The sequence below is a fragment of the Felis catus genome, chromosome A1, assembly GCF_018350175.1.
Source record: "Felis catus isolate Fca126 chromosome A1, F.catus_Fca126_mat1.0, whole genome shotgun sequence".
Lineage (NCBI taxonomy): Eukaryota > Metazoa > Chordata > Mammalia > Carnivora > Felidae > Felis > Felis catus.
Genome location: NC_058368.1, coordinates 78,756,715 through 78,779,714, shown reverse-complemented (window position 1 = coordinate 78,779,714; position 23,000 = coordinate 78,756,715). Strand labels below are relative to the sequence as shown.

Below are 23,000 nucleotides of genomic sequence, written 5' to 3'. Positions count from 1 at the left end.
TCACAGCAGTGGGGTGTGCAAACATAACTTCAAGTCTCAATCCCTTTAGCAATAATGGAACCTGTCCCCAGCAAGTTGCCGCTGACAAGAGGTTCAGAGATCTGAATGTGACCCTCACATAAGGAGCAGATACAAGGAGTGAGGGAGGTGCCTCCATCACCCCGGCCGGGACTCGGTGACCTTCCGTAGGACAGCTGGGCTCATGGCTCACATTGTCCCTAATGAAGATAACAGTACTTAACCCACTCTCAGAATTCATGAGATTATTTTTTTAAGAACCCCTGGCTGTGAAGTGCTAATTATTATTATTATTCTAAGCCATCCTCAGAATAAACCTTTTGATACGAGAGATCTGGAGGAGGCAAAGAGCACAGGGAAAAAAGAGGCAGATGTGAGGGCTTTTCTTAGAATCGAGAAGGACAGAGTGACAAGCACTGTGTGGCTCTTAAAACTTTTAAACTTCTCTGACAAAAGATCATACTTGAAGGGTCTGGAATTTCTTTGTTGTTATTTATACCTAAACAAAAAGAGGGGGCGGGGAAGTGGCAAACTTCTTCAGTCGCGTACCATATCGGGCTCAGGATTTCAAACACCTCCCACTTTGCCAATGCTGAACTTGCTCCTGAAATTATACGTTTAGTCTGTGCAATTAAATATTCTTTGGGAGGGAATCTATCTGGGAGCTCTACTCATGTTTTCAGGCTAGCAACATGACCAGGGCACTTCCTTCTGACATTTGTGTTTCCACGTGTCACCAACAGTGGATGCTGTGCAAGCTGCCCTTGACTTAAGTCCTCCCTCACTGGCACTCACGAGGACTACCCGCTCCTAAGAGAATACACTTCAGATGACCTCGCTCTCGTTAACTCAGAATTCAGTTATGCTGGTTCACTTCCCTTGCCCTCCCAGTGGAGAATAGATTATAATTACAAACCCGGTCCCACTAATTATGGACTTTAGATGCTTGTTAAAATGTTCCTTCATTCTTGGCCTCTAGATTTCTGCTGCCTTGCAAAACTGCCTTGACTAAACCAACGAGGCATTGCGGGGGGAACAATGAAATTCTATATAGAGAAAAAATACTTCATTTTACACAATCTAGGGAAACCACATCGATCTGAAATCGTGTGTGCGTGCCTAAAAAATAGATAAAATATACATTTGTAATTCTACCACACTGTCTTTAAATCTATCTCTCTATAGTTTTTCACAGCAACTGCCTACCATTTTCATCCAGATAGGTCAACAGGATGGAACTAGATTCTGTCCCTTCCATGGCATAATCCAAGGGGATATTTCCATTGACATCCTGGAGAAGGACATTGGCTCCAGCCTGTAAGCGAAAAAGAACAAATACAACATTATGTATACTGGTAACAAAGAAAGCGGGTTTCACTTCTGCATTAGTTGGGAAACAGATCCAGAAAAGTCTGTCTTAGATAAAACCCTGTAGAAGCATGTGGGACACTGTAATTACTTTTTAAGACAAATATAATAAATACTTTGTGAGAAACTCCCAACAGGCTACGAATGTTCAACTGACGTTGGCAAGGCCTTAGCCCCGGCTTCTTCCTCCCACCCCTCTTGCTACACCCAAGATATCCGATCCTTGCTGTGAAACCAACCACACCTCTGCATTGGCTGCCTTGATTCTAACACAGCAGAAGGTCCCCATGCCTTTGGAGGGTCTCCATAGAGAACTCTTCCGTGAACTTTGATCTTCCCCCCAAACTATCCTATAAGCTCTTCAAGCACTTTGCTCTCTACAGAAAGTCATCGGAGAGCTGTTCTCACACTACCATGTTTTAATAAAGGCCTGGGCTAGTGGCTTCCGGTTGTTTTTCTTTTCTCTTTACAGAAACTATTTTTTTTAAAAAGCACAATCTGTAGATATTAATGGAATATATTAAATATGGCCATTACATAGCTTTTTGCTTCAAAGCACCCTTCATCAAGCACCTCTGAGGATGCATGTTTCCCTCCCGCCCATCCCAGCTTAAACACAATGATGGTTTTACTTTCCCTTTTCTCCAAGGACATGGCACAAGCACATACCACTGACCAAGGGATGAGTTCACTGAACTCAGGCCAGACGAATGAATGTCTTCCCCTATTCTTTTTACTGAATACAAGTCTGTGACGCCATATTTATAAAGTTCATATACTGTCCAAGTGCACGTTACATAAAAAGGTATATAACATTCATAATCTTATATACTACAATGTGGGATTTTGCCCTCGGTGATTCTAGATGTATATTCAATAAACAACCTTCCTATACATTACCAAGTCCACACAGGTTTTCCAAAGGGCTACTCTGGAGACATTGTAAACACGGAAGTAAAAATAGGCCAAAGTTGGGGCGCCTGGGTGGCTCAGTCGGTTAAGCATCCGACTTCGGCTCAGGTCATGATCTCGCGGTCCGTGAGTTCGAGCCCCGCATCGGGCTCTGTGCTGACAGCTCAGAACCTGGAGCCTGTTTCAGATTCTGTGTCTCCCTCTCTCTGACCCTCCCCCATTCATGCTCTGTCTCTCTCTGTCTCAAAAATAAATAAACGTTAAAAAAAAATTAAAAAAAAATAGGCCAAAGTGGCAAAATAGCGTACCTCTTAATATCTGCCCTGAATAAACTATGCCACTCACCTCACCATCTTGAGTGTGCCACGTTATATTTTCTGTAACCACATGAAGATACTCCTCTATTTGAACAAATTAAGTTATATATTTCAGATTTTCACTTTGGTAAGGAAGCATGTGCTTTTAAGGTCCTGAAAACTTCAAACTAAGTCTTCGTAGTGCATTTAATATTTTTAGTTATTCAGAGTTTGAAAAGAAATTCTTCGAGGCAACATTGTTCAGTAGCCTTTGTTAATGATTCCTTTCCTTTAGTGGCCATCCAGGAGAATAAGATTTCGCATACGTACCCAAGGATCAATTGTTAAAGAGCCAATTAAGAGAGAACTACAGGGTCTCATTATTGATTTCAATACTAATAGGCAGAAGTAAATCTAGTTATTCTCTTTTCCCAATGCATAAATGTTTCCAATATAACCTTATCTACGCCAAACATCTGGACCCAAGGCAACAGCGAATATACATATCATCATGTATCGTCAATAACAACAGAAATAAGTAGGACACAACCTGGTGCTGAGGGACACTGTGCACTTCAAGAGAATACGTTCTACTCTACAAGAAGTAATGAGGCTCTTTCAAAACAAGTCTGAAGGTGACCTCTGATGCTGAAAATAGTCGCGGGGCTCCTTCGCTTCAATTCCCACCCAATTGTCACTCAGCAGTCTGCATCGCTGAACTCTCAGGGGTTCCCTGTACAGAAGCCCATCTTCCCTGGGGGCAGGAACTTCCCTCATCAAAGATCGGAGTTTAGTCCCCATTATCTGCACCCCCTCCCCCAACCTGCCTCAGTGCCTGGCACATACAAGGCACTGAAAAAAGATTGAGTGACACAAACTGAAAAATAAGGAGCCAAAAACTGAACTTAAGCTAATTATTACAAATTAAGGCAGAGAACTATAATTTTTAGCTAAATTCTTTTTAACTAAATTTCCTGACCTTTATTTTCAAGGGTGCATGAATAAAATTACAAAATCACTATATGCATACTTAAATTTCCTGCCTTCACTCTTTTTTTTTCAATATATGAAATTTATTGTCAAATTGGTTTCCATACAACACTCAGTGCTCATCCCAAAAGGTGCCCTCCTCAATACCCATCATCCACCCTCCCCTCCCTCCCACCCCCCATCAACCCTCAGTTTGTTCTCAGTTTTTAAGAGTCTCTTATGCTTTGGCTCTTTCCCACTCTAACCTCTTTTTTTTTTTCCTTCCCCTCCCCCATGGGTTTCTGTTAAGTTTCTCAGGATCCACATAAGAGTGAAAACATATGGTATCTGTCTTTCTCTGTATGGCTTATTTCACTTAGCATCACACTCTCCAGTTCCATCCACGTAGCTACAAAGGGCCATATTTCATTCTTTCTCATTGCCACGTAGTACTCCATTGTGTATATAAACCACAATTTCTTTATCCATTCATCAGTTGATGGACATTTAGGCTCTTTCCATAATTTGGCTATTGTTGAGAGTGCTGCTATAAACATTGGGGTACAAGGGCCCTTATGCATCAGTACTCCTGTATCCCTTGCGTAAATTCCTAGCAGTGCTATTGCTGGGTCATAGGGTAGGTCTATTTTTAATTTTCTGAGGAACCTCCACACTGTTTTCCAGAGTGGCTGCACCAATTTGCATTCCCACCAACAGTGCAAGAGGGTTCCCGTTTCTCCACATCCTCTCCAGCATCTATAGTCTCCTGATTTGTTCATTTTGGCCACTCTGACTGGCGTGAGGTGATATCTGAGTGTGGTTTTGATTTGTATTTCCCTGATGAGGAGCGACGTTGAGCATTTTTTCATGTGCCTGTTGGCCATCCAGATGTCTTCTTTAGAGAAGTGTCTATTCATGTTTTCTGCCCATTTCTTCACTGGGTTATTTGTTTTTTGGGTGTGGAGTTTGGTGAGCTCTTTATAGATTTTGGATACTAGCCCTTTGTCCGATATGTCATTTGCAAATATCTCTTCCCATTCCGTTGGTTGCCTTTTAGTTTTGTTGGTTGTTTCCTTTGCTGTGCAGAAGCTTTTTATCTTCATAAGGTCCCAGTAATTCATTTTTGCTTTTAATTCCCTTGCCTTTGGGGATGTGTCAAGTAAGAGATTGCTACGGCTGAGGTCAGAGAGGTCTTTTCCTGCTTTCTCCTCTAGGGTTTTGATGGTTTCCTGTCTCACATTCAGGTCCTTTATCCATTTTGAGTTTATTTTTGTTAATGGTGTGAGAAAGTGGTCTACTTTCAACCTTCTGCATGTTGCTGTCCAGTTCTCCCAGCACCATTTGTTAAAGAGACTGTCTTTTTTCCATTGGATGTTCTTTCCTGCTTTGTCAAAGATTAGTTGGCCATACATTTGTGGGTCTAGTTCTGGAGTTTCTATTCTATTCCACTGGTTTATGTGTCTGTTTTTGTGCCAATACTATGCTGTCTTGATGACTACAGCTTTGTAGTAGAGGCTAAAGTCTGGGATTGTGATGCCTCCTGCTTTGGTCTTCTTCTTCAAAATTACTTTGGCTATTCAGGGCCTTTTGTGGTTCCATATGAATTTTAGGATTGCTTGTTCTAGTTTCGAGAAGAATGCTGGTGCAATTTTGATTGGGATTGCATTGAATGTGTAGATAGCTTTGGGTAGTATTGACATTTTGACAATATTTATTCTTCCAATCCATGAGCACGGAATGTCTTTCCATTTCTTTATATCTTCTTCAATTTCCTTCATAAGCTTTCTATAGTTTTCAGCATACAGATCTTTTACATCTTTGGTTAGATTTATTCCTAGGTATTTTATGCTTCTTGGTGCAATTGTGAATGGGATCCCATTCACAACTGCCTTCACTCTTTTAGATGGACGTTTGTGACTTCCTTCCTTCCTTCCTCCCTCTCCCTCTTCCCCTCCCTCTCTCTACCTTTCTCCTTCTCTCTTTCTCCCCTTCCCTCTCATTCTTCCCTCCTCTTCTTCTTTCTAACACTGGACAGGGTGAGCGCCCCACCTGCATCAGGGGTCCTGATGCTGGGTATATCTTGAATTACACTTCTGAAATCTTACCTCTGTTAAAAAAAAAAAAAACAAGAACAGGGAAAAAAACCCCACCATTGAGAAGATTCATGACTGGTTATTACTCTTAGTGTGAATGGCTCAAGTGTTAATGTGCACTTTTAGTTATTAATGGATCCCACTGGAACTGAAGGGTGAGGGCTTGAAAAATAGGACTTCTCAAAATGTCAGAGACTTGCCACAATACCATCAGGATGGTCTAATGTCCAGAAAACAGAAAGGGAAGTGAGGTTGGGAATTAGCAACATTTATAAGGTATTGTGTTAGTACTTGTTTTTCTTAAAAAATACTTTGAGCCACTCAGTAATATAGAATGAACTTTTCTCAGTTTTGCAAAGCGAGAGCCATTAAGTGATTCAATAAAAGTATCAGTCTGACATTGTCCATTTTTAATATGGAAATTTCAAAACACATGTATTCTAAAATATATTTATTTTTTTTCTCTTCCGGACATGATATTCCTCAATGCTTTTTAGAAATGTTCCTTTTACATTTCAAATTTCATTCCACTGATGCTGAATCCACCAAGTGGTTTTTCAGCTAGGAGGATAAAAGCCGGGGAAAAGTGCTCATGAACTGGTGCACATATTAATTACAGTGTTTCCGTGGATACGGGGCTCACTATTTTCAGTACAGGACGTGGGTAACAACAGCAAACTTTAATTGCCCCACGTGTTGGTGTGGGTATCCCACTGTAAGCACACTCTTTTATTTCAGGGCATGAGAAGCAGGATGAGGGGAAGGTGTTAGACTAGATTTTGAAATACAGCACATAGAATGCCCAAGGTTGGGGGTGCCTGGGTGGCTCAGTCGGTTGGGCGTCCGACTTTGGCTCAGGTCATGGACTCGCGGTTTGTGGGTTCGAGCCCCGCGTCGGGCTCTGTGCTGACAGCTCGGAGCCTGGAGCCTGCTTCGGATTCTGTGTCTTCACCTCTCTCTGCCCCTCCCATACTCATGCTCTGTCTCTCAATAATAAATAAATGTTTAAAAAAATTGCCTAAGGCGGCACTCGTTCTATTATACAAGAACAACAGCCTTAGCCATCACCACACATTTTCTAAAGCTTAAACAATATTTTTAAATAACTGAATGCTGTACTTTATAAAAACATACGGCTTAGGAGATGGCTGCGTTAAAAGGCTGGTGAGAGTGAGACTAGATGGAAGAGATAGATACTTTCTCGTTTATACTCGGTGCCCATGAACACCCTAAGTCCCGGGGCGTGTGTGCGTGTGCGTGCGTGTGAAGCATCTTCTTAGTTTTACATTCCTACGCCTAATCACCAGATGTCAGATTTCTTATCCTGACGGTAGTTATTATCCTTTAATGAAAGAAGGCATTCCAAATTAAGAAAAACGTGCATCAGTGGGAACAGCTCAACCAAGATGTCATATTCGTGCGATATAGACTGTGAGGCAAGTCCTTCGGTTTGGTTTTGAGACCATCAGTCATACGGTGATCGGTTTCCATTGGGCAAGTGAAAGCAGTCGATGTTATCTATGCCAAAGCCCACTCCTCACATACTTTCTGCAGTTGCGGCCTGAACAGTTCCCACAGGGAGCCCTGAGGACATTTTCTCTAAGGAAGGCCACCCCACCTCCAGTTGTCCTCACCTATGTCCCCAGAGTATTGGAAATGGAACTCAAATACATCAACCCCCCACCCCTCCTCCCAGACCGGAATCTCACCTCTTGCCTATCAGATAACCTATGAACACATAAGTGCACCTTTCTTGTAAGCAACATTTTCCTGGTTTGCTTTCTGTAACAATTTAATGTCAGTGAATATACTTGCCAATTCGTTCACTGAGTAGTGATTCTCTAACACATGAATACTGAAATTGATGGCATCTATATATTTGCTTAATTGGCTTCAGCAAATACCACTTTTTATACGCCAACACTTTCTGGCAACTTTTTATCTTGGTATGATTTCAAATTCAGTTAAAGCTGCAAGAGTAATGCCAAGAAACCCTGTGTACCTGTTATGAGTTGAATTGCGTCCCCCTACCAAGAAATGTGGACGTCCCAGGGGCCTAGTACCTGTGAATGTGGACTCATGTGGAAACAGGACGGGTGCAGATGTCATCAGGTGAGTTAAGAGGAGGCCATGTTGGAGTAACTAGTGGGACAAGTATTCTTATAGGGAAAGGGGCTTTGGGGATGCACACACACACAGAGAAGGCAGCCAGGTGAAGACAGAGGCAGATATGGGGGGCGATGCAGCCACCAGCCAAGGACCAGCAGGTGCCCCCCGGAAATGGACTAGATAACTCCTGCAGGTTTCAGAGGGGGCGCAGCTTTGTGGACCTTGACTCCACCCTCCAGAACTGTGGAATGACCAATTTCTGTGGCTTTAAGCCCTCACACCAGTTTGTGGTAGTTTATTACGGCAACCCCAGGAAACCAATACTCTGCCCTCTACCCAAATTCGCCAATGTATACTTTCCTCCTACTTTTGCACTATTTTCCCCAAATCTCTTAAAAGTGAGTCAACAGGCACCACACATCCCTTTACCTCTAATATTTTAGTGTATATTTCATAAGAATAAGGATAAGTCTCATGCATACAAGTTATCAAAATCAGAAAATTTAGCATTACTAACTACTATTACCTAAACCACCGTGCACACCCAAATTGGTGTTACTTTTTCCAACTGTATTGTTGACCGCTATTTCCCCAGCCCGGGACGTAACCCACGATCCCCCGGCACATGTACTTGTCCTTTTTCTTTAGTTCCACCCAATTTGGGACACCTCTTCAGTCTTCTCAAGACCTTCTCTCATATGTGTTACGAGGTTTTTGGCAGGGAAACCAGAGAGGGGATAGCATATTCTTCCCATCATACCCTATCAGACGGCACAAGATGTCCCTTGGTCCCATCAGTGATGAAGTGAACCTTGATCACTGGCAGGGGTGAGGTTTGCCAGGTGTTTGCAGGGCAGAACGGAAACTAGGAACCCATGCGTGCATGCCCATATCGACAGACACATGAACGCCTGAATACAGGTCTTCCTTACAACCAACTCACCCAGGCAGACGGCATGTCAAAGTTAGAATCCGGCATTCGTTAGAGTAATAACTGATTTCAATGGGAGTCCGTAAGGGATGGTAACACTACATTCCTGTGTGCTGGAAAGGCAGACGTTTGAACGAAACCTTGATGAGGAACAGAATATTTACACAGTCTTCAAATATCCTGCCACAAAATATTCCACTTACATATAAAAATGTTGGCATCTAACCTGATAGGAAAAATAGAAAATTCTGTGAGTGAATGTTTTGTGCTTTTGAATTGCAGATGGGTTCTCTTCTTTCTATAGAAACTTCTGCATTATGTGCTAGCAGAATAAGATGAAGGCTGTCCCAGAGGAATGTATAATGCGCAAACAATTATTTTGGGTCACAGCACATATTAGGAGTTTGCAAACGTTCAGTTTAAGGATACGGGGAACTGTATGGTGAGATCACCCCAACTTTTTCTCAAGACTTCAAGGACCTGTGTCATCCAGACCCCAACCCCTTAAACGTCCAAATATTCTGAATTCACTTGACCAAAAATACTGTATTTGGGAAGCGCGACAATATTCACTGCTGAACTATTCATGGAGTCTCATATTAACTGAACAATAAAAGTTGCTATCCAACAAGAAATGCACATTCAAAACAAAGAAACACAGATTTAGATAAGAACAAGAAGTCTAAATGGGGTTTCTGAAATAGAAGAAGTCTATAAATTTTTAATGACGTATTTCCGCTATCTTGCATTCATTGAGATGGTAAGTTTAGTGACACTATTCAAAAATGGAAAGTGGTGAGTCACCTGGCTGGCTCAGCCACCCAGCTTCTGGGCACCTGACTCAGGCTCAGGTTATGATCTCATAGTTCATGGGTTTGAGCCTCACATCGGGCTCTATGCTGACAGTTCAGAACCTGGATCCCGCTTCAGATTCTGTATCTCCCTCTTTCTCTACCCCTCCCCTGCTCGTGCCCTGTCTCTCTCTGTCTCTCAATAAGTAAACGTTAAAAAAAAATTAATGAAAGTGGAGTATCAGCCTTCAGAGAGCTGCAAAACAGGGACACATCTGTCAAGGAGTGTTTGAGTGAGAGGTAGCAGGAAACAGGAGAAGGGGAGGGAAGTTCTTCTGGTGTCACAGAAGCCACGCTCTGAGTGCTGGGTTACTGTTCGCCGATTTCAGGACCGAGGACAAAACACCTAATTCTGTCCATCAGCTTGCAAGGTGGAGCCAACTCTTACTACTTAATGTAGATGCCAGTTAACCTCGGTATAAATGTATGCAGTACCCAGCACAGTGCTGACCTACAGCAGCCACTCAATAAACTGTACCTGCACTAATAAACGTAATCAAAAAAGAAAGAGTATCTTATGAAATACAACATTTGTGGGATGCCTTGGTGGCTCAACTGGTTAAGCGTCCGACTTCGGCTCAGGTCATGATCTTGAAGTTCGTGAGTTCGAGCCCTGCGTGGGGCTCTGTGCTGACAGCTCAGAGCCTGGAGCCTGCTTCGGATTCTGTGTCTCCCTCTCTCTCTGCTCTTCCCCCGCTCATGCTCTGTCTCTCTCTCTCTCAAAAATAAATGAACATTAAATTTTTTTTTAATTTTGAAAAGTACAGTATTTGTAAAACCACCATGGGCTAGCGTCTAATACGTCACCCACCCCTCTCTGCGTGCAGTATTTGGCGGGGCCCTGAATGCAAGCTCCAAACAGCATGGGCAGAATGCAGTGGCTGAAGGAGAGAAGGAAGGGCAGTTCGGCCCCAGCTCCTTGAAATGCTGAGGGTGGCAGATCCGGTCTGACTCCTTCCCTTCTTCCCCTCACTCTTACCATACGATACATTTGACAAAAGCAGCAATGAGGAAGCAAAATGATTTCAAAGGCAAGAAATGGTTCTAAAGCTCCATGCCCAGACTATGCAGCCCAATGGTGGTAACAGCTTCAAGTATAGCATCTGAGGCAAACCAGAAAAAATGCCAGAATGCGCTGTCTTATGACCGTTACTGACAAAAAGGCAATGTGCCCTGAGGTATATGTGAGAACTCTTTGCAAATCTGTTCCTTAAAGAGAACCCACATGGAACAAAATACTTTGATGAAAGATTGAGTAGAAACTTACAGGCACTTCTGAAAGAGATCTCCAAAAAATCCAACCGCTTCGCTTATTTCCAGGTAACTTACCACTTAGTTTCTTTGAAAGTCTGTCCTCCAGCCAGTGGCCCCGCAAAGCACAACAGACCCTTCACTATTGCTTAGGAGCCATTATTTGCAAACGAAAAGAAAACTTCCTCACAATTCTGCCCTGTCTTCAAGGACAAACTCCAAAGAACTGCTAAAGCTTCAAACAAATCATAGCAAAGATAGCAAACCATTTTCATAAAAAGATAAGCAAAACCGTAAGAGTCCCCCCAAAATGAAACTTAACATCACTGAACAAAAAGAATAACAGATACTGATCCAAAGGGCAATCAAATGCAAACAGGAATAAGAAGCACATGTTCTCATGAAACACCTACTCTCTATGCCCTGCATCATTTTACATTTATCATTGCTGTTGGATTAGGAAATCGAGCCGAGATGCTATTTTATGAGGTACGTTCAGCAAGCAACCCCTCTCCTTCTGAAATATTCATGCCACCAAAGAAAACAGGTGAAGAAACTGTTAAACCTCAAAACCTCAACACATTCAATTGCCATCTCTCTTCCCAAAGCTCAGCTGAGACATCATCATTGAAAGCCCTGTGGCAGCCAGGAAGGAGGATGTCAGGTGGGGTGTGCACCAGCAGAAACCTGTAACAGAGCGGATTACCCCGGATGACCGCCAGTGAACGAGGCCACGAAGGAAGAATCCATCGTCTTGCCACAGGACGTCCCTCCTGTACTTGAGTCGGACCAACCAAGGGACCGTGGGGCTTCTATCCGCCCACAATCACGAGAACTTAGGGAACTGAACCAGAAGATTCATGCATCTCTGGTCTCAAGCAAAGACTTTCCCATGGGTTCCCACTGTTTAAGCAGAGAGAGAAAACTAAAAGCATTTAACTTTCTCCAGATGCTAGAATGTTGGCAGATAATGCAGGAGGCAATACCATCGGGGAATCCATTCATTCATTAGGAACTATGTATTAAGCCTTTATTATAATTAAAATGTACTTTGATTTTTAAATGATGGTAAATCTTTATGGTAATAAAAATCTCAAAACCTGTATTACAACCATTTAAAATTTTATAACAGTTGAGATGATACTGGAACACATTTTTACAGCTCCCGCTGTAAGCATTCTGAGGTCAATAATTATTACGCTGGGAGCGCATAAATGTTTATTGTGGCCCTGCTGTCATGCGAAGTTACCACCCATGTCAAGAAAACAAAACATGTAAGAAAGAAAGGGTAGTTGTAAAATGCCACGTAAACTGGTGTGGATGGCATTTACAGTCACGCTGGAGAAGTCTGTACATGTTTCCACATATGACAGCGGTTTAAAGGGACACAGGGGAGGACGGGCACCTAGCAGTGGGCAGACCTGTTAGGGCCTGGGTCTGTGGCACCAAGAGCTGAATCCCCATCTGCCAGACAAAAGATGAAAAGCCAAAGTGTAGCGATATAAACATAGTTATTTAACAAGAAATAGATATTGCCATGACCGTGAATAATAGTGTTGTAAAAACAGAGAAAGTAACGAAAATTTGGATAAAATGTCTAAAGTAGGAGAATACTTGGGGCGCCTGGGTGGCTCCGTCAGTTAAGCATCCGATTTTAGCTTAGGCCATGATGGCAAGGTTCATGGGATCAAACCCCACATCGGGCTCTGTGTTGGAAGTGCAGAGCCTGCCTGGAATTCTCTCTCTCTCCCTCTCTCTCTCTCTGCCCCTCCCCGGCTTGTTCTCTCTCTCTCTGTCAAAAATAAATCAACATTAAAAATAAAATAAAATAGGGGCACCTGGGTGGCTCAGTCGGTTAAGCGTCTGACTTCGGCTCAGGTCATGATCTCACAGTTAGTGAGTTCAAGCCCTGCATCAGGCTCCGTGCTGACAGCTCACAGCCTGGAGCCTGCTTTGGATTCTGTGTCTCCCTCTCTCTCTGCCCCTCCCCTGCTCATGCTTTGTGTCTGTCTGTCTGTCTGTCTCTCTCTCTCTCTCTCTCTCTCTCAAAAATAAGTAAAAACATTACAAATAAAATAAAATAGGGGCACCTGGGTGGCTCAATCAGTTGAGCGTCTGACTTCGGCTCAGGTCATGATCTCACGGTCTGTGAGTTCGAGCCCCGCATCGGGCTCTGTGCTGACAGCTCAGAGCCTGGAGCCTGTTTCAGATTCTGTGTCTCCCTCTCCCTCTGCCCCTCCCCCACTTGCCCTGTGTCTCCCTCTGTCTCAAAAATAAATAAAAATTTTTAAAAATTAAAAAAATAATAATAAAATAAAAAATAAAAGAGGAGAATACTTAAATAAGGACATTTATATGACACAACTGCGTATTACTAAACCACCATGTAGAAGAAAATTTTAGGACCTGGGGATGTGCAGAAAGTGTATATAAAAAGAAAAGCTACCAATACATACATGTACCATCATATCAGGTAAATTCTGTGTAAATTCTGGCATGTGGGGAGGAGAGACACAGAGGACAGAACACATCAAAACATACTCAGTGATTAGCTCTATGCGATGGAATTATTAGTGATTTTTAATTTTCTTCTTTACATGTATGGGTTTCCTTCAATTTTCTACAATAAATGTGTGACATTTATATTGAGAAAAGTATTCTTCAAAATAAACAATGAACAACACTCTGAAACAAGATGAAAACACAGGACTGTTCTCTTGGGTCCCGGATGAGTTTCAAATCTACTAAAGTCAAAGGTGAGCAGTAAAACTTTAGACAAGTCAATGATTATCTGGCAAGCAAACCTGAGTAACGTTTGAATCAATGAGTGGCCACGATATAATTAAAGGTCAACCATCCAATTAAAAGATACAATTTCATAAGGAACCACGGTGAATGAGTGTTTCCGAGAAAAAGCTGAGAGAAGAAATCATGGGTTCCACGTTAGTAAAGAGCCCCCTATGGTGAGGGTAAATTGAACATAATTTGAAGGTATTGTGCAATTTGCTTATATTACGTGTCCTACTAAGCCACTCATTTATTTCCCTTCATATCATGGTTTTGTGTGAACCACACAATATTCATTGACAAAGACCTTGCACGAAATGAGGCAGTGTCTTTCTACCTCACTGATTTTCATTTAATTATTCTCTAATACCAGTCAGTGTTCCCTGCTTTTTAAAAGGCTTATTTTCACTGAGATATCACCTCACACCAGTCAGAGTGGCTAAAATGAACAAATCAGGAGACTACAGATGCTGGAGAGGATGTGAAGAAATGGGAACCCTCTTGCCCTGTTGGTGGGAATGCAAACTGGTGCAGCTGCTCTGGAAAACAGTGTGGAGGTTCCTCAAACAGTTAAAAATAGACCTACCCTATGACCCAGCAATAGCACTGCTAGGAATTTACCCAAGGGATACAGGAGTGCTGACGCATAGGGGCACTTGTACCCCAATGTTTATAGCAGCACTTTCAACAATGGCCGAATTATGCAAAGAGCCTAAATGTCCATCAATTGACGAATGGATAAAGTGGTTTATATACACAATGGAATACTACTTGGCAATGAGAAAGAATGAAATCTGGCCATTTGCAGCAACGTGGATGGAACTGGAGGGTATTATGCTAAGTGAAAGAAGTCAGGCAGAGAAAGACAGATACCATATGTTTTCACTCTTATGTGGATCCTCAGAAGCTTAACAGAAGACCATGGGGGAGGGGAAGGGGAAAAAAAGTTACAGAGAGGGAGGAAGGCAAAACATAAGAGACTCTTAAAAACTGAGAATAAACTGAGGGTTGATGGGGGGTGTGAGGGAGGGGAGGGTGATGGGCATCGAGGAGGGCACCTGTTGGGATGCACACTGGTTGTTGTATGGAAACCAATCTGACAATAAATTTCATTAAAAAATAAATACATAAAATAAAAGGCTTATTTTGTTCATCCGAACACTCCATACTTTGCTCAGAGAAAATACAGCCTTTTCTGGTTTTGTTTACCGGCAAACTGTGAATATGGACAATTGATATTTTCTGTCCCTAAATACCTTGCGTTAATGGTCCTCATGTGTGATTTATCTCTGGTGCCTTATGGTATCAGCTCCTCTCTTTCTTTTTCTTTCTTTAGTCTAGCATATTCTATTACAGTTTTAATGTTCCACACTGCGATATTTATACACATACGAAAGGGAAACGACACAGAGTGTATATGTGCTTGCATTTGAGCTTGGGACACAATTTGAAACTTTCCTAGCATTTACTTCCCCACGTTTGAATGACTAGCTTCTCCCATTAATTCCCACTCCGCCATCCACAAGGACACTCTCCAGCCATGTTTCCCCTGGACACTCACGACAGCACCAGCTTCTGGTTTGCCTTCTAAATCTGGCTCCTCTCTTCCAGTTTTCTCTGCAGCCTCCTGTTTCTCTAACAGTCTTTTAATTGGTATACTTTGGACCATCTTTCAAATGTTCTTTCACTTTTTTTCATTTCTTTTTATTTAAAAATTTTTTTAATGTTTATTTATTTTTGAGAGAAACAGAGACGAATGCGAGTGGGTTAGGGGGAGAGAGAGAGAGGGAGACACAGAATCCGAAGCAGGCTCCAGGCTCCGAGCCATCAGCACAGAGCCCGACGCAGGGCTCGTACTCACGAGCTGTGAGATCATGACCTGAGCTAAAGTAGGACGCTCAACCAACTGAGCCACACAGGCACTCTAAATGTTCTTTCATTTTGACTGGGTGACCTGATTTACTCGAGGGCTTCTGTTCCCATGTGTGTAGATGAGACTCTCTCTCTTGAGTTCCAGAAACAATGCCTCCTGGACGTCCCCCGGTGGATCTTTCATGGATTCTGACCTTGACATGTTCAAAAAGGAATGCATAGCCCTCCCACAGAAAACTTTTTTTCTCTGATGGTCTTTGCACCACCCCTTCCAATTTCCCAAACACAGATGGCTTGGAGTCATTTTTAAATTCCCTCTCCATCTTTGATGTTAAACGACCCACATTACTACCGATTTCACCTTCAAAATATAACATCAGTATTTCCTTCACTCTCATCACCACATCCTAAGCCCAGAGTGACTCACCAGCATTTCAGGTCATGTTCTTGCAAAGGCATTGCTTCCACTGAGGGGCCTCTTCTGTCTTAGTCCACGTGTGCGCAGGGCCACGGGGGTGAGGTCCACACACAGCCTACTTACCCCATCCCAACCCTCACCCGAAGCTGAGATTTGATGTGAGGCACGCATAAAAATATTGATGTAAATATATTAATATGTATACACTAAGAAACAAATTAGTGTTTATGCTCACTCTCACCTTCTCTCCTACACAGTATCCACATTTAAGGCCAAAGACCCTTTGGTTGCTCTGTTGCTCATGTATCCTTAGGAGCAAGCCTAGCACACAGCACACAGCAGTCCCTCAATAAAAAATGTACTGAATGAATGAATGAATGAATGCACATAATTCGCCAGAGATATTTTTGAAAATAGTGTTTCCATTTTTATCCTGAGTTTGAGGAGAAGACTCCCTCACAGCTTATTGAGAATGGCTTTTTTTTGTTCTAAAATATCATCAGAATTTGTACTAATCCAGAGCATAGTACGTGCGAGAAGAAGCAGGTGAATCTGACTGCCGTAGGAAAGGTTAAACCCGTCAGGATTCAAGGATCCCTGAGCAGATCCATCAATGGCGTTGTGCCAGGTGGACAGGTGGCTTCCTCTCCAAACCCAGCCCCAGACCCCTGGGACAGTTCAAATAAGTCTTTCGATGAGATGATGTGACAAGGTCCCTGCCAGACTCTGCAATCCCATAACCCTATTCCATGTTTTGAGGTCTCTTTCGCATCTTCGTATCTGCAGTTCTCAGATGAGGGTGCAGAAGTGGTATAAAAATTATAAGGCAAAGAAGCCACCTTCAAGGTATTTACAGTTTATTTAAAGGGTCCAGTTAAATTTATGAAATAATCCCCACTCTCATCAAAGCCCAAGAAAGGCAGTAGATACAGAAGCGTGGCAGAAATGGGACGGACATGAATTTTGGAAACAAACCCCAGGTGGATCCTCACCTGGTTGTGTCGCTGGCTGTGAAAACCCCGGGCAATGATGTCATTAAGACCGACTGTCATCTCACTCGGAGAGGAGACGGAAATGAAGTCTCTTAAACTATTCTATTGTTGAGAATTTCTCGTTATCAGCGACCTTCCAATTAACTCTCCCCAATCTCAGACTGATGCTCTCAAAGTTCTGTCCCTGCACATTTTCACTGTCGACTAAACCCTGCTCAGAGGAGGTAACAGAGGTGAGGGCACTGGATCCTGGTGGAACCAGCCCCTCACACATCGATGTCCTTTCTCCTCTCCAGCTTCACTGAGGAGCTTCTGCGACTTTTACCTGCATTTCATGGCACAGTATGTTTTTAAGAGATGTCTCCCAGGTGTCACGGTCAAACGCATTTGGGGTCCCTGCAGAATCTCTATCTTAGAACTCCACACCGCCCCAGAGCACTGTGAAGCCTCCACCTGCTGGACGGGTCACAGTGAGACGGGAAGCCCTGGGCCAAGTGCTTGGGGCACTACTGAGCTAGACTGAGTCCCAGGGACAGTCTGTAAGGACCTCATCAGGAGGCACCTGGACTGGGGATGCCCAAACCCTTTTCTTTAATGGTAACCCTTTTTTAAATTTTTTTTAAATTTTTTTTAACGTTTATTTATTTTTGAGACAGGGAGAGACAGCATGAACAGGGGAGGGTCAGAGAGAGAGGGAGACACAGAATCTGAAACAGGCTCCAGGCTCTGAGCTGTCAGCACAGAGCCCGACACGGGCTCAAACTCACGGACCGCGAGACCATGACCTGAGCCAAAGTCGGACGCTTAACTGACTGAGCCACCCAGGCGCCCCAATGGTAACCCTTTTAGTTACCAGTTTCATTATTTAAGAATGGAGGCAGGTGGTAACTGTGTCCCCACGGATGAGGGCAGCAGGACAGGTGAGTGTCAGAACCAAGGACGTAATTCTAGAACCGATGTTTGCCGATTCTGAGAACCAGTTCATGTGGAAAGCAGCACTCTGGCCTGGACCTACTCCTCACGGCCTCTAAAGGGAGGGCCCCGTGCTGCACAGGCTCACAGCTGTCATAGCTGTGTTGTCTTGTGCTTCCTGGAAACGTTATTTTATTTCTGCCCCCAGCCTTAGAGTCATGTGGAAACGGCCATCAAACACTTCTCTTGCTTCTGTTACTACTTGCAGATTTATTCCCCTTCTACTTCCTCTAGGCTGACAGAAAATACTGGATGGTGACTGGATTTTTCTATGGCATCGTTTTGGCTTGGCTCCCTTCTTTTTTTTTTTTTAATTTACTTTCTCAAGCCAAAAAAGTTATCTTATCTTTTATTATATTCCTTATTCCTATATACACTCCCACCTGACTCCTAGTCTGCCAAGTTGTAAGCCAAAGTTTTTAGTAAAAGTCTTCAATTATTACAGAAAAGGGTGAGAGCACTTCTGTCTGCCAAATGGTTCCCACACTAGGTTTTCTTGCATACTCTGTGTACCCCGGGCAGTCAGACAGAGCGAAATTCAAACGTGTCTTAGTTTTTCTACACTTTTCCCACATCACATCTTTCCTCCTCATTTTCCTTCTCAGTTGCCAGGTAAATGCAGATTGCTGATTTCTCCTAAATCTCAACTGGCCAAAGATTTAATAAATGGCATGAAATGACATGTGCCCACCAGACAAAATACCAAAATCACATGAATGATAGCAAACCAGGGGATAAAGTGTGTGTGTTTTCTGAGACACAGTGTGTTTTCTTACTCCCGCCCCATCTCCACAAAAACAACTAGCAGCTATTCAAGTTTTAACACGGAATCCTGAAATTCTGTTATATTATCTGCAAATTACACAATTCTTAAAGTTAAAACCTTCTTAGGTGTTAGGATTTTTTTTTTAAACACAGACTACAATCATTAAGGGAACACAGCCTACCAAGTCTTTCAAAGAGTGATTTCATTTGGCAAGTCCTGGCTCAAGCTTTCTGAATTAAGTTTTATATATATATAAATGTATATACATATATGCATATATAAATACATATACGCATATATGTATATATAAATATATGCATATATGCATATATGTATTTATACATATGTATTTATATGCATATATGCATATATGTATATATATGATATCACAGATATCATAGAAAATTATAGATAGAAATTATATATATATTAGATATCATAGAAAATTATAGATAGAAATAATATATATATTAGATATCAGAAAATTATAGATGGAAATTATATATATTACATATCAGAAAATTATAGATAGAAATTATATATATAATATATCATAGAAAATTATAGATAGAAATTATATATATATATATATATATATATATATATCTCATAATATCTTCACTGAAAATGAAAAAAAATCTAAAGACTAAATTACCTAACATCATATTTCTGTGAATATTAAAATACCCAGATCTGGTTGTTGTAACAGATATAATATTGAAAAAGAAATGAGGGTGTCAAGAATCATGAATGACAACAATGGCATTACAGGAAAGTACCAGAAATATGCACTGTTCTGGGTCTGTGTTTACGAGCCCTCCCAACACGAGCAAGCAGTGTGCAGTATCCTGGTACGATAATGTGCTTTTCCAATGCGGTTTAAGGACTGAATGTTTCTTTAAATTTGACTGTGAAGGAATTTCTTATCTTGTGGGGCTTGATTTATTAATAAACATTGCATCCAAGTCCCCGGGATGAGTTCGGAATTAAGTAAAAAACACTCTGTCACCCACAGCTAGCAGCCAGTATGGCGGTCAGGCGTGCTCTTGCAATGGAGGTAAAGAGGGAGCCGTAATGACCGGGATCAGAAAACCAATGTTTCTCTATGCTCATGGGAATGTCTTGACCCTTTTCTCTTCTCTTTAGCTGAACCGACTGTATGAAAATCTAACCACCTCAGAACTACGGGGTCGTCGAAACAGTGATCACTTACAGAAGTGGTTCAATGCAAGTCATTGCTAATAAAATATAAACTCCTAAGCAATGCTACATAGAGGGCACACAGTAGGGGAAAATCTGCATGGGATACTGATCATCGACCTACAGGGAATGAACACTGAGAAAAACACAACTTGAACCAAAAGTCAAGGCATATGATAGCAGGTTATTTTCTTTCACTGCTCTATACACAATCCAGCGCTACCTACGTAGAAGGCACATTCCAAATCGAAAGGCAGTCATATTGTATAAGGACTCCCGGGCTATGACACCCACAAAGGGGTGATATTTCATCATCCCAAAGCCGTTCTTGAGATGTAACCTTGAACACAAGGTTGGGGGGCAGGGGGTGAGAAACGAAGCAGAGCAGAAATGCCACATGATGCTTCTAAGTAAGTACTTCCAGGCATCTCTGACCCTACAGTAGCCCATGTCCCACACAAACTTGCCGTGGGGCACGATGGCACAGCCCTTCTCATGCAGGGTTCTGGACTTGGCTACTTTGTCAGTCTTCCAAGGACTGAACTATTAGATGCACTCCAGAGGTACAGGCCAGCCATTTCACATGAGGCGTGTCTTAGAGCATCACGGCGTAATTCTTATGCTGAAATCCAGTTGGCAACAGCTAGGAAAAACTCAGTTACGTGCTTCTAGTTTAGAAAGAGCCAGATGCGTAGACATCCGTATCCGTCCTCAGAGCTCTCTTTAGTTGAACTTCTTCCACTCAGTCATGGAGGAAATAAAAGTGATGATTATGTTCCATTGTAAATAGCAGCTCTTTTAAATTACAAATTACTCATCATTTTTAAGCGTGAGAAACTGGAAACAGCTGAAATTCCCCAAAAGTATTACAGCATCTAAACTCTAGAACACTGTGCAGCCTCTAAATACACGTTTCACAAAATACTTAAAAACATGGAATAATTTTGTGATATTGCAAAGAAATCGTATGGACTAAGTGGGTGCTACGCTCACCCCCACAAAGAACCAGGAAGCTATGCATTAAAATGATAACGTTGACTTTCTCTGAGCTGTGGGATTGTGGGGGACTTTTATGTTCTTTTGGTTTTTCTATATTTTCAATGCTTCTGAAATAAATGTGAATTGCTTCTGTGATTAGAAAAATATCACATCTTGGGGTGCCCGGGTGGCTCAATTGGTTAAGTGTCCGACTTCAGCTCAGATCATGATCTCGTGGTTCGTGGATTTGAACCCCACATCGGGCTCTCTGCTGACAGCTCGGAGCCTGGAGCCTGCTTCGGATTCTGTGTCTCCCTCTCTCTCTGCTCCTCCCCTGCTCACGCTCTCTCTCTCAAAAATAAATAAACATTAAAAAAAATATTTTTAAAGAAAAACAATATGTCTTACTAAAAGGACATTCAGAAATTAAATCTAAATGCTTTGCAATATTAAATTATTAAATTTTTTAAATTGTCTTAAATGTAGATGAAAAAAGGTTATAATGGAAAGCACTTTTGAAGAAGAAGTATAATTTACCAAAAATGGGAGCTTACATAAATGAACAGGGAAGCCTAAGGAAGTTTTCCTTATGCCTTGGACCTGGACACATGTGTGTCTCAAACCTTCCAAGCCTGGGAAAAACCAAAAGGACTCATGTTTCTGTCAGATGCCTATGAAAGTGTATTTCTCGGTCCTTCAAAGAATTTTATGTCAAGTCATAGAAAAATCACGAAGCACACACTATTGCCCGTTTTCTGAAATCCCTTTCATGGTCTTAGTCCCAGTGAATATTGAGTGAGAATTTTCACCGTAAGGTCAGGATGGATTTTCACTATAGATTTTAGTGATGGGAAGGTTTAGGCCATGGTAGGACGTACAACAAACAGAAGTCAAACTCTTAGAAACACAGAGGAGAAGGGTGGTCACCAGGGGCTGGGGTCGGGGAGATGGGGAGCTACTGGGCAGAGAACCAGCCTCCAGTTACAGATAGATGGATGTGCTTTCAGGATCTAACATACAGCATGGTGACTGTGAGTAGTAACATTGTTTTGTACACTTGAGTTTTGCTAAGACAGTAGATCTTCCTACCACATTCTTACCACAACAGAAAAAGAATTACTGGCCACTACGTGAGTTGGTGGATGTATATTAATTAATCTGAATGTGGTAATCGTTTCACAAAGTATGCTTATATCAGATCATCACGTTGCACACTTAAAAAATATACAATCATGGGGCGCCTGGGTGGCTCAGTAGGTTAAGCATCCGACTTTGGCTCAGGTCATGATCTCACGGTGTGTGGGTTCGAGTCTCGCGTCAGGCTCTGTGCTGATGGCTCGGAGCCTGGAGCCTGCTTCCGATTCTGTGTCTCCTTCTATCTCTGCCCCTGCCTTGCTCACCCTCTGTCTCTCTCTCTTTCAAAAGTAAACATTAAAAAAATTTAAAATATATGTATACACAACCACGTTTATCAAGTATACCTCAATAAAGCAAAGAGGCTCTTGGGTTTAATGGCCACGAACCCGGGGCTAAAAACCTGGATGTCTGCCCAAGTTCTTTTTTTGACCCACTTGCCTTCAGATCTAGTGAGATAAATTAAGTAGGGTAAACAATAAAATGTGCCTCCCGAGTCCATCACAGCGATGCCAACCGTGTTCTTGGCAAGGGCCACGCTGTGGTCCTTGCATGGACAGCAGCCAGCCTGGCCGCACCGAAGCATGGCCGAGAGGTGATAAGTGGGTCAGCAAACGCACACTGCTCTTCAGAGAAGCTTGACTATAAAAATGAGAGAGACACTGAGGTGACAATTACAGGAAATACATTCGATCAGGGTTTTCCTTATTTTCTGAATTAATGGAAGATCCTGGGACCTAACTATGAATTTAAAAGAAGGGTCCAATAGAAAGACCATGGAAATGAGAGATGAAAAAGTGAGGAAGAAGTCCTTCAAAGGGTGGAAATTAGTTGAATCTAGAGAGGACGGATGAGCACATAGTGTAGAGAGAACGAACACACACCTTTTGGAATGGAAAAAAGGCTGTGAATAAATGTGGGGGGGGGAGGAATCAACAGTTTGTTGGGTGAAGCCAAACACATTCAAGCCTGAAAACTTATTTTGTCAGTGGAGTTGAAGGCAAGATAAACTGTTAAGAAAGAGGTCGAATATCATATGTAGGGTCATCTACATAAAAAGATGGGGCACCTTGGTGGCTCAAT

The 23,000-nt window shown here is 42.3% G+C and overlaps 1 protein-coding gene across 3 annotated transcripts in view; it reads right to left on the bottom strand.

Moving 5' to 3' along the window:
- MYO16 (myosin XVI) overlaps positions 1–23,000 on the bottom strand; it is a 615,221-nt gene that overhangs the window by 373,851 nt on the left and 218,370 nt on the right. For all 3 annotated transcript variants that reach the window (XM_023253136.2, XM_045055816.1, XM_045055813.1), the window contains exon 5: positions 1,225–1,333. In XM_023253136.2, coding sequence (XP_023108904.2) covers positions 1,225–1,333 — 109 coding nt within the window. The remainder of the gene's footprint in view (positions 1–1,224; positions 1,334–23,000) is intronic.